The sequence below is a fragment of the Grammomys surdaster genome, unplaced genomic scaffold (genome assembly GCF_004785775.1).
Source record: "Grammomys surdaster isolate TR1022 unplaced genomic scaffold, NIH_TR_1.0 126153, whole genome shotgun sequence".
In the NCBI taxonomy this organism is placed as follows: Eukaryota; Metazoa; Chordata; class Mammalia; order Rodentia; family Muridae; genus Grammomys; species Grammomys surdaster.
In genome coordinates, this window is record NW_021620961.1 from 471695 (window position 1) to 484647 (window position 12953).

The window sequence follows — 12953 nt, forward strand, 5'->3', positions numbered from 1 at the left end:
TGTGTGTGTGTGTGTGTGTGTGTGTGTGTGTGTGTGTGTGTGTGTGTGTGTTTATACTAGACATGCTTTATACTAGACAGAAAGACCTTACATCAGTATCTAAGATAGAGAACAATCAAGACAGACAGGTGCCATCTGCGTACATACACACAAAGTAAGAACAATGCTAAAGTTGTTACTATGCAATATTAAAATAATATATGTTTGTTACATAAAGATGATTTTTGGATTTTGAGGCTACAAAGTAAATAAGCTGACTTGGTAACAGAGACAGGACTTCTATTGTATAGGTCCCAAAGCCAACAACAGTTTGTCTAGAATACTTTTGAGAAAAGGACCTGTTGTTTGGTAGACATCTGTATCATCCTCAGAGATACCACTCCTGTAGATCAGAGGACTCACAATATATGCGGTGATCGCCCTGTGAACAGCCTTCATTTCTACATTTAAAAACAAAAAGTAACACAATAAACTACTAATTTTTATTTCCCATTTCTCTTCATGAATTTACGTACATATTTATACATATAGAGGCACACACCTACCAGCTGCCCAAGATCAGCCTGTACAACATAGGGAAACCCCATCTCAAAATAAAAGCACATAATGCAACACAGAGCAGGTCACGTATTACTGTGGAGCCGGGGCAGAAAGACAGATAGAGTGAGACAGAGGACAAGAGAGGCACAGCCTTGGACTCCCAGAAACCAACCTGCCTCTGACCCCCATGTGCCACGATTTAAGACACTGGGAAATAATTATTTAAGAATACTCTCACTGGAAAAAAAGAAAAAAATACTCTCATTTTGAAGTATCTTATCACTTCCGTGAAATGAGGATTTGACTTGCACTTCAGCTTTCGTGCCAAAATGCCCACCTTTAATGAAAAGGGTGACCAAATTAAGAACAGATGATTTGACCCCCAGAGAGAAGCTTTGACGGGTCTTGTACAGTGAAGTAGACAGACTGAAATCATCTTCCTTGGATGCCAATTCCTATGTGAGAGTTCAGACTGCACTGAATGCAGAAGCAGAATGAATGAAGCAAGCTTGCTTCAGAACTACACGGTGCCATGTTAAAAGATTTCTCCATCAATGAATTTTCACACCTGGGTGATGTAATTCCTCCAGGAGGACTGTCTTAGTCAGTTTCTATTCCTGTACAAAACATCATGACCAAGAAGCAAGTTAGAGAGGAAAAGGGTTTATTCAGCTTACACTTTCACATTGCTGTTCATCACCAAAGGAAGTCAGGACAGAAACTCACACAGGGTAGGAACCTGGAGGCAGGAGCTGATGTAGAGGCCATGGAGGGGTGATGCTTACCTGCTTGCTTCCCCTGGCATACTCAGCTTGCTTTCTTATAGAACCCAGGACTACCCGCCCAGGGACAGCACAGCCCACAATGGGCCCTCCCACCCTTGATCACTAATTGAGAAAATCTCAAGGGAGGCTTCTTTCTCTGTGATAACTCCAACTTATGTCAAGTTGATGCACAAAACCAGCCTGTACAGGGACTTAGGAGTGCCTGTTTGGGAAACGGCATCTTATAGTTTCTTTTGCCATTTTTACATGTTCAGTACAAATTGCATGCACACAATTACCTTGATTTCTTGAAACTAAGAATGCTTTCTAAGAAGGCAACAGGATCTGCCTGGGATCTTCCTCAAAGTGTAAAAGCACTGAGCAAACAGGGTGTGAGCAAACAGTCTTTGTGTTTGGTTGATTTTTGGTTTGTTTGACTTTGAGTTTTTTTAATTTTGTTTTTTGGGGCAGGATCTCTCTATGTAGCTTTGGCTATCTTGGAACTCTCCTGTAGTCCAGGATGGCCTCAAACTCACAGAGCTCTGCTCGCCTCTTCTGGGATTAAAGGTGTGTGCCACCACGCCCAGTGAATGAGCAGTTTTTGAAGTTAGGCTTCCGAAATCTTTGTATAAGCCTTTTTTCACAGTATAACAACTGAGTTCGTTCTTTAATCTGAAAAATAAAGGCAATTTAGAGGTATAATTATATTAGATACTATCAGTTACAACATCAACATTATTTATGAGATACAAATAATTGACTTTCTCACTTGTTAAAATTATCCTAACAAAACAAAACCAAAAAAAAAGTAGGTCATTTTATTGTCTATGCTTTGTGCTAAGTATTATATGGGTACATTTGGGGCTTTAATGTCATTGTTACCACATACATAATCTGTAATGAGATGAGTATGTAAAAAAATATTCAGCCTCATTTTCTAAGCTCAGTGCAGAGGAGGTTGGCTCTTAATAGCACATACTATGATATGAGCCTTGGGAAACAATGTATGCACATGTGTAGACACACCACATACATTCCCACTGATACTCTTGAGTACGGCCAACATGTCCAAGCAAAGCCTTGATTGAAGTGAGTCTGGATGTATGTTCAACATTCAGTGTCATATTGCCTAGGTTTCATCTAAAGCAGACATTCTTGTTAAAGACGTGCTATTGGGACTGGGGAGATCACTTAGTAAACTATTTTTGCCTTGCAAGCATGAAGATCTGTGTTCAATTTTCACCATCTATGTGAAAAGCTAGGTATGATGGCTCTGGAAAGGTAGAGAGAGATAGACCCTCCAACGTACTTCCAGCCTAGCCTACTTAGTAAGTTCTTTGCCAGTAAGAGACCTTGTCTTAATATTCAAGGTGATGGCTCCTGAAGTATAATACCTGAAGTTGATCTCTGGCCTCCATACGCATGTGCAAGCATCACACACACAGAAACACACACATACACACACACACACACACACACACATATCTGCTAATAATTGACAGCATAATGTCATAAACCATTAACAGGAGAGGTCAGGAATCTAGTCAATAAAAGGGCTTACATGTGAGCCATCTATTCAGTATGTGACAACACCACTTTATGTTCTCCGAGTTTTAAGGTATAGGTCTCACCTTTATTAGCCCCAATGCCGTATTAGAGCAGATCTTTTGAAAAGCCTTCTCAACAATTAATACTTTTTTTTTGGTTTATCTGAGTTTGATAGTCTGAGGGGTGTACCTTGGATTTGTGCGTGCTAAGCATGGGCTCCACTACAGACCAAAACTCCCAGCCTAGGACTGTTCATCTTCAAATAAAAGGGACTGACAAGGCATTCCTGGGAAAGCAATGTTGTAAATAGCTCTTAACACAGTCCTCCCTTTGTTTACTCAGTAACACACACTAAGAACTTCAGGAGTTGGATAGCCCAGATAATTCCAGTATTGGGAGCAAACATAGGTAGATTCCCCCAACCACTAGAAAAAAAAGAAATCCAACCATGGCAGCGTATATCATATGTATAATTCCTGTATTGAGAGCAGACATAGGTAGACCCTGAGTGCTCATTGTCTAGCCAGCCTATATGAAACTGCAAGTTCCAGGGTCAGTGATAGACCCTGTCTCAGGGCAGTAAGGTAGAGCGTTAGAGCAAGATACACTAAGCTGTGTTCTGCCCTCTGCATGGACAGACACAAGTGCACACACTGCCACATCTGTGTGTATGCACCACTCAACATGCACACATCTTTCACACACAAAACTGTGGAGAAATACTGAATCCATAAGTAGAACCAAAGTGAGTTCTGGATTCACATTATCATTAACCCCTTATATCCAGAGGGAAGTTAAAGAACCACGTAGGGTGTGGGTTGCCTGTGTACAGCATTCAGTATCCTGGATCCTCACCCACTAAGTAGCAGTCATGCCTCTCTTTGCTTAGTCTAGGGACTAATCACCACATTCTCCTTGGGAGAGTGGCCAGGGCTTACCCTCTGCTCCTAATGACCAGGTCTGACATTCCATTGTGGCTCTGCTGTGTGACTCTGCTCACATGACTGAGCCTCCAAGCCACCCCACCCACTGTCCAGTCTGAGATAATTTATATCCTCATTCCTTGCTTAAAGGCGGTTTGAGAACATTTCCATGGGATGACATGGAAAACTCTAGAAATCTTTTTAATGGAACTGGGTCTTGTTAGAGAGGCTTGGTCATTCTTTGTCCAGATGGCTCACCATGCACCTAAACAGTGAGCCATTCAAATGAATAAGTAATAAAGGCATATGATACCGTGCTCCTGCTATCCCTTCCCCGTGTTCCCTCTTCTCTCCGACACACACCCTGAGCCACTAAAAATACCTACAGCTCTCAACGGATTTCCTTTCATTGTCCGTGAGGCCCTTAATGGCATAGTTTCAAATGATTACCAGAAAGGACTTGTTTTTCTCAAGAAAAACAGTCAAGAACAGTAGGTGCCTGGTCACTTAGTTCTTTTACACTGAGAAAAGAAAGAGTTAAGAGCCCGAGACTGTGGGTGACTCTGATGAAGCAGTATTTTCAGGACACAGGGGGCAGTTACTTACACAAATGAATTCAGAAGTTGAGACAGTCAGAAGGTGAGACCTGCACAGCATCAAGCCAGACATCCCTGCATAGAGTGAAGAGGTGATCATAAGTGCCACCCCTACCTCAGGACATTTGTCAGTTGGTGGCTGATAAGAGACAGAAAATTGGTCCTCTCCAAATATGCGGCCTGTGGTCCAGTAGATGGCTCTCCACCAGTATGCTGGAAGTGCTGAGTGAAGTCTATGGATGAAGGAGAGGATCCAGGACATTGGGAAGGGAGAGTGGAAGTGGGTGGAGGAGGAATTGGAGTTGAGGGAGTGGAGTGGGGACTTTTGGTTGAAACACAGCGCATACATGTACCAAATTCTCAGATCATTAAAAAGGTAATAGGTAGACAAGCAACAGAAATTATCATATCATAAACAATATCATAAAACAAAACTTTCTAGGTCAGGGAAATTTATCAGAATTATGTTCTTATCCCGGTATAATGAGTAGCACTTAGAAATAATGTTTTATAGTTTGTATATACACGAATAATTCATCATTATCATAATAATTGTCGATTATTATGAGGCCATGAGCTCTACACCCTGCCTGGGTACCACAGATACAGGTGCTATCCTGAGTCAAAGGTGACAGTCTGGGGTGTGAGTGTTACAGCAAGTGGAGCTTGGTGTGGCCACACCAGCAACTGCTAAGCCATTTTGCCCCTCACCATAAAGACATTTATAAAAGTATAGTCACCCTTCAGCTAACTCCATTTTATAGGGGTCACATAAAAATAACAGTTCATATTTGTGGTGAGATATGAAGTATAGAGAAACTGTCCATGTCATTATTGAAATAAACAGGACAGTCAATAAAATCTTACATTGTGAGAAGCTTCTGAAGTACATGTTTAAAACAATCAGTTCTTACTACAGAAAAAAAAAAACAGGTGCTATTACTTTCATTTTTCTATAATAGGAAACAGCCTCGGGTGGCTGTTTGCCCATAGTCATACACCTTGTTGACGCTGGTTCTGGGTTCCATCGCTGCCACTCCCTCACTTCTTTCTAGACCACGTTGCCAGTCTCCACATGAGCAAAGTCTGAACCACTGCAGCCTCTTGATGTACCCAGTTCCCTTAATGCGCTCAGAAACATGATTTGCTCGTATTATGAAGACCGCTCACTGTCCTTCTGTTTCCTGCCACCATTCTTGCCAACATGTGCCATTCAGAATGGATTTGGGTTTGTAGCCACCACTTATCACTTGGCTAAATGGTTGAAACTGCTGGTCCCCAAGGTTCCCATCAAACTCCTGCTGGCTTGCCTCCACCACTACGCTCAGATTTTTTTCTTACTTTTACACTTGCCAGACCTGTCCCAGGGAACTTCCTCCTCCCTTGCCTTCATCTGCCCTTCAGCCACTAGTTAATCCTAAAAGCTTGATTGCCCTGTCTCCCGTCCTTATTTCTTCTAAAACCAGTATCAGCTCAGGGAAAGGTTTTCTGAGGATGAACTCCGCCAGGTGGTGCTGAGCCATGGTGGGGGATTACTGTACTCAGGCGTTGTTTTCTTTGGATCAGTCCCAGAAAGCATACAAAAGGATGATTGTGACTGTCAGCAGATATGACAGGAAATGGTCTTGTTTCACACAATTCAGCTGAATGTCATCTGTACAGAGGAAACCAGCCATTTGAAAGGAGAGACAGGGGAAGCCTGTGGGTTACCTGTTCTACCCTAAACTCAGAAGGAATTTGCTTCACTAAATGGCAAAGCTTTGCTCTCCGGATAAACTCATATTTGCATTACCCCTGGCAATTGAATAATCCCTTTGTAGTTAATTAACTGTAAAAGAAGATAAGATTGGGTCGTTGTAGGAGGAGGTATCTTTAAGGTTTACTGCTGGGCTGAGTATAATCTATTTTATTTCTAATCAAAAGCCAAGAAACCATCTCTAACCTAGCCCAGAGGAAAGTCCACCTTCTCCAGCCTTCTTCTTTGATCCTATTACACATCCTGGTGAGTGCTTTATGAACAAACTAAGGAAACACATTGGCACATCGGCGGCGCTGAGCCTTTGTACCCCTCCCGTCCTTGATGCCCAGGATTAACTCGCAGAGGTTCTTTTCCCAGCTGCTACTTTTTCATGACTTGTTTATTGCAAATGCTTTCCCTTGCTCTGTGTCCAGAAGCCACGACTTAACCGTCTTGATTTGTCTCATTTGCTCTCTGTCTCTTGCTTCCTTGCACCAGTTGAGCCTGTTGACGCCCGCCCTGCTGCTGACCGAGGACTGACCACTCGACCAGGTATCTGACTCGCCGCCCCATTTCGCCTCTCCTCTCAGCACTGTGCGCTTCAGCAAACGAGCCTCTCTGGATTGCACGCATTGCAGAATAGAATTTAAAATGAATACTGTAGGCACCAAACATTATTTCAGATTCTTTGTTTCTCCTTATGCTTCATTTGCCAACGTCCTACATGATCTGTTTGCTTGCTTGTTTGTTTGTTTGTTTGTTTCTGAAGCTCAAAGAGAGTTTTTTCAAATGTGGGGCTCTTTTTCTTGATTTTGTTCTTTTTAATAAATGGAGTGATATGGACCTTGTCCTCAAAGGTGGCAGAGGCCCAGGGAGGTGTAGCTTTCAGTGGGAAATTGGTTCTTACTGCAGACATCTCCTTCCTTTCTTGTTTAGTATTCATGGGGGTCCTTGAGTGGGCTCAGACTTTTGTTGGTTACTAAAATAGTCACAGTTTCCTTAAAATATAATTATTGGCATTTCTCCAGATCCAGAAATACTTTTTGTCCTTCGTGGATTGTATATACTTCCTCTCAGCCAGTGGCTGAAGTAACAGAACAGATGTATATGCATAATTTTGCACAGAAGTCCTTTGTTTTCTATGCTACAAATTTCTGTGCTATCAAAATAGATATTTCTTTTTATACAGTTTCCCAAGATTAAAAAGAAATGTGTTTTGACCCCCTATTCTATGTTTAGTCCCTGGCTAAACTTAAAATCTTAAGAATAATGTCCCACCACAAGAGACATAGAACACACTGTGTCTACTCCATGCACAGCCTCACCCCACTGATAGTGGCCAACAAAGCGAATCAGAGAAAGGAAAGTCAATGAATTGAAAGATCTGTATGTTCTGGAGAGATTTTCTTCCAAATAGCACATACCTTTCCATGTTTACTTTCTTTATGACCACATCCCATGAGATACTCAAGAACAACGTTAACATTCCTTGGGGACATCAATAAAAGGAGGTAGTTTTGCTTCCTGCTTCGGAAGTATCCCCAGCAATGTCAAATATGGCCCCACCCCTCTTCTTGCCATTCAGGTCTCTAGCCTTGGCTACTGCTAGCCTTAGTCCTAGGTAAAGACTTTGAGAGTTCTTATGACATCGTGCTGATTCCATGATGTGATTCAACACCTTTGCAGAAATTGCAGAGTGATACGTTGACAGCTGATCTCATTGATGCAGTGAACATCTTTGTCTGAAGTGCTTTTAACTCTCGTCACCTCCTACTGACAGTGTCACTAAGTAAATGTCCAGGGAGCCAGCAGTTGGCATTCCCATGATGCTCTGCCAGCTAGTGAAGCCCAAGGCACGGCCAGTGCAGTTCTCACCACAGCTAAAACCAGCTCAAGCTGGTCGTATCTTCTAGACTTTTTTAAATGGCACACTACTCACTTTATTTTTAAAAGGTGACCTATTTCCATCTATAAACATAAAATGTAATATTGAGGCATACATCCGGCTGCTTTTACTAAGTTCCTCTATTATATAAGGATGTATTTGTGCCTGTTCAAATAGTCAGGCACAGGCAAGCAGCCAATCTTCTCACTCTGCTTATGTTAACCTAACAGGTAGAAGACATTTTCATACACTGGCCAGCAAAGGTCATTTGTTCTGAGAAAAGAAACTAATTCTATAGGCCAGAGAAAGCCTAAAACAATAGCAGTGTTATTCCATGAGAGAGCATTGTTGTAAATTCTGTGAAAACTCAAAAAGAGTAAATGATAAAGTTCCTGCTCCTGGGAGCTTGAAATATAATAGAAAGATATATAGGAAGATATGGAAAGATATATAAGATAACAGAAAGATATATAGGAAGATATAGAAAGATATATAAGATAATGGAAAGATATATAGGAAGATGTGGAAAGATATATAAGATAATGGAAAGATATATAGGAAGATATGGAAAGATATATAAGATAATAGAAAGATATATAGGAAGATATGGAAAGATATATAAGATAATGGAAAGATATACAGGAAGATGAGAGGACTGGGATATATGAGGGCACACAAAGACATTTGGTGACAAGAGTGTGTCAGCCAGGGAACCCTCTGAAAGGAGCTTTCCACAGAGAGGAGGGGAGGGTGAGATTTATGGCACATGGAAGGGTGGGGAGGAAAGCAGTTCCAGACAGATTAGAAACTGCCCTGGGCTTGTGTTTGTAAGACCCATATTCATAGCCACATCCTTCAGAAGATAGACACCAAAGAGGAAGATGGTATACATGGAACTGAGGACATCAGACAAGCTGCGATTATGATCATGGAACATGCTTGAAATGCCTGAGGAATTGTGTAGGCTCGATCTGTACTTTTGTGTTGGCAATGAGTCTGCCACATATTCAGATTTATACCTCCCTATATTGTCTACGTGTTCCGATAACTGAATAGCCACACGTTATGAACCCACACACTGGACAATACTTTGCCAAATTGCATCTATAGACTTTCCAAACTTAGAGACCCTTCCCAGGAGTGCCCTCTGCCATTGCTCTTTGATAATCTTTCTTGTCACTCAAAAACAAAGAAAGCATGAGATTTGGCTTACTCATCCCTATGCCCCATTTTTACATCATCATGATGAAGAGAATGATTTCTTCTCTTATGTGAAAACCCAGGATACTGTAACTTTTAGAGGATAATGTTACCTACAAGTCACAGCAATAATGATGCCGACTTCTGGGCATAGTGACGATCCCAGCTACTAACTCTTCCTGGAATGTTTCCAGAGAAAAATGGACCCTTACAGACAATAAGAAAACACATCAGCAGTCTCTTTACTTGATGTGTTAAGCTACCCCTCCATTGTTCCCTATTCCATCCTTCTCCAGGCCTAACAATCTAGTTTCGTAACCCCAAGAGATATTTTCCTATTGATCTATTTCATTGTTGATTGTTTGGTTAATCTCTTTGTAATGATACTGCTTAGTGTGGTGTGTAGAACATCTTCTAAATGCTATTACATGCTGACCAGCAATGAAAGAGAAACTCTGCTGAGTCTCACACTATTGAACTGTGAACATCACTGGTCATGCTAGCATGTTACATGACTTGTGTTTTGCCTTTTTCAGTCATCAGAAACATTGTCAGTATCCTTTCCACAATATTGTGGGCTTATACAGTTTTGAGTGAGGACTTAAGTATTTACATATTCACCACAATGCTGTGCTCTCTCCCTCCCCAGCCCCAGATATAAAACGGAAGACTACTTAAGAGTTTTCTTTAAAATCTCAGGAATAACTTAACTGCTGTGTTACTACTCCACATATGGCAAGGAAAGGATGCATTAGAAAGAAATCACTGTTGCTATGACAAGGAAGTAGGTCAAGTTTTATAAAGGTTTAGAAGAAGATGAAAATAAGCAACCAGGGGCGATTTAAAGAACATCATGTCACTGCCACATTAAAAAAATGTGTCAGGAAGCACAGAGAATAGAGTGAGTTATAATATGAAAAAAATAATGGTGATCTTTTTTAAAGTACGTAAAATTGGAAAATTGCAGCTCTTCAAGTAGCATTCAAGGACAGAGGCTAGCGAATGAAAACAAGCAGAGTTAATGAGGTGAAACAGAAAGGGAACTCTACAGCTTTCAATGTGTCTTTCTTGTCCAAATTAATAAAAATGATCTCCCAGTGAAATGAAATTAGGGTTCAGATAGAACAAGGTGAAAAAAACAAAGCACTAAGCCTTTGTATTTGTCACCTATTGCTGCGTAACAAGGAGCCCCAGAATTTAGCTGCTTATAAGAGCAAGCATTTAGCTCCTTACAGCTGTTTTCAGCCAGCATTTTAGCATATGGCAGAGCTGGCTGGTTCTGGCTCAGGCTCTTTCATGAGATCACAAGGAAGACATTGCCAAAGCTGTAGTGTCATGAAGGTCTGGCTAGAGCTGACTTCTGTCAATTATTCTCATGGCTGTTGTGAGGAGTCTCAGTACCTTCCAGTGGCAGCTGGCTTCCCCCACACCAAGAAGTACAATAGAGGGAATAAGAAAGAAGCTTTGGTGCCTTTTCTAACCAGCCTTGACATCAGTTCTGCCATGTTCTACTTACTTAGATGCCATATTATCCCCTGCTCTGGAGGACAGAATTTTAAGTCCTAGTTTGTGAAATGATTATTAATAATAAATGGGTATTGTATGCTCACATATCTAGCCAAGCACAGCTCCTTACGACTCAACTTGAACAACCATGGCTAGTCGTTGTGAGAGTTAGAAGAGAACAGGAAGGCCCTGCTAGAAGGAAATAGGGAAGTGTAGTCCAGAGACAGAAGCAAGGGAGAGCAGCATCGTGTCTGTAAGCAGATTGACATTCATCATGAGTCCTGGTTTAGGATGATTTGTCCGAGGGAAACATTGTGGGCAGTTAGACAAGAGGTGGTGATGAGTCACACCCAGCATGGACTGCCTAGGTCTTTCAAATTATCCTCACTCTCAGCAGAAGCCATGCTGACTGCTAGACTGGCTTTTTCAGTCCTTATGACCTTGTGCTTTTCAGTGTCAGCAGGGGTTTGACAAGTTCTCCTGTACTTGATGGACAAGATTGGAGGAGCCATTAGACCAGGCACAGGAAATGAGTTCCCACAGGAGTTGTCAGAACTCAGAATTCATAGCCAGAGAAAGGAATCCTCTGGAACACACTACCTTTCTTTTAATGTCTGACACACTTGCTTAAACCCACCATGTGTCAAGGATAGATGCCTGGCTCGCTCTAAATAGAACCAGGCTCCACAGCATAGGTTATAGGGAGACTGTGTTGGATTAATATGAAGGAAACAAAAGTATCATTCTCTTATCCAAAACCAAAAAACAGCATCTGCATACGAATCTCTTCCTTTGAATTCACATAGGTGCTAAGAACCTGCCTCCATTGAAAATATCTTGGAGGAGGCGGCTTTAAAAGCCCTTCATAGCCTCAGATTTTACTTCAGTAGAATACCACAACTACTTCAGAAAATACAACTGATGCAAATTGACACCTCTTCTGTGTGTCTTCACTTTTATTTCTAAAACTTATTTATATTTTAGTTTTGAACCTCAAATTAATATTTGAATCATGAAATACTTTAAGAATCAGTCCAAGAATCACACATCCATGTATAGAGAAAGAAGAATTAGGTGATGAATTCTATTAGTCCTAAAGAAGCATTCTGTTCCTTGTGTGCTCCTTTAGAGTCCGCAGATGAAGCAATTCCACATGGCATGTATAGCTGGAAAGCTAGGATGCTTAGCTAAACAAATTTTATGACTGACAGTGCTGCAGTGCATAGAAACATGAATGTAATTTACTTGCAATTAGAACAAAGCTCCCAAGGAACAGATTTGTTCTCCCAGGTCGTTAATGTTCATTTTTGAAGATTTGCATTTTGTTTTTAAGTAATGACAGCCCATAAAAAAAATGTGCACATAATAAACAACAAACCATTAAAACCAAGTCAACATTTCTTAGGTGCAAATTTAACCCAGCATCTTAACCAGCATTGATGTTATTTCCCCTTTCTCTCCCTCCCCCGTTAATTACGGCATGTGTTTGGCCACAGAGGCATGCCATTCCACTTTCTTCAGTCTTTTTGCTTGCTAGGTGGTGGTTAATGGTTTAAATCTAGGATGTCATTTATCTTGAGAAAATTCCTAAATCTGTTTTCCTAAAAGTTCTGTCCTAGAGAGAACTTTTAGGCCGCTTTTGCCTCGTTGTGGTTGAAGGTCACACTAATTGACAGTCCTGCATACTTTGTGTTTGACGCAGGTTCTGGGTTGACAAACATCAAGACGGAAGAGATCTCAGAAGTGAAGATGGATGCAGAGTTCGGACATGATTCAGGATTTGAAGTCCGCCATCAAAAACTGGTACACAAAAAATAATCTACCTTTCCCCCACAACTGTGTCCAGCCAGATGACATACATGGTACCTCTTGACTCATCCTGTGCCAAAACTGAGAGGGACTACTTGGAATAAAAGCAAAATGTCTGCCTAGGTCTTCACAAAGATAGAAAGGGAAGGAAGCAGGGCTCTGTGCATAGTTCTTTCTGACTAGAAGCCACTGAGCCCAGGCAGAACTTGTAAGTGTAATTCATCTCAGTGTTGTAGCTACATGAGCTGATGTCCAAGAACTATGCTTCCTAGGAAAATAGGCTTTTAGCCGGGCGGTGGTGGCGCACGCCTTTAATCCCAGCACTTGGGAGGCAGAGGCAGGCGGATTTCTGAGTTCGAGGCCAGCCTGGTCTACAGAGTGAGTTCCAGGACAGCCAGGGCTATACAGAGAAACCCTGTCTCGAAAAACCAAAAAAAAAAAAAA

At 41.4% G+C, this 12953-nt stretch overlaps 1 protein-coding gene across 6 annotated transcripts in view; it reads left to right on the forward strand.

Moving 5' to 3' along the window:
• Nucleotides 1–12953, forward strand: part of App (amyloid beta precursor protein) — a 223339-nt gene that overhangs the window by 199969 nt on the left and 10417 nt on the right. For 3 of the 6 annotated variants that reach the window (XM_028757201.1, XM_028757203.1, XM_028757205.1), the window contains 2 exons: nucleotides 6608–6661; nucleotides 12403–12503. In XM_028757201.1, coding sequence (XP_028613034.1) covers nucleotides 6608–6661; nucleotides 12403–12503 — 155 coding nt within the window. The remainder of the gene's footprint in view (nucleotides 1–6607; nucleotides 6662–12402; nucleotides 12504–12953) is intronic. The other 3 variants (XM_028757202.1, XM_028757204.1, XM_028757206.1) reach the window with 1 other exon arrangement.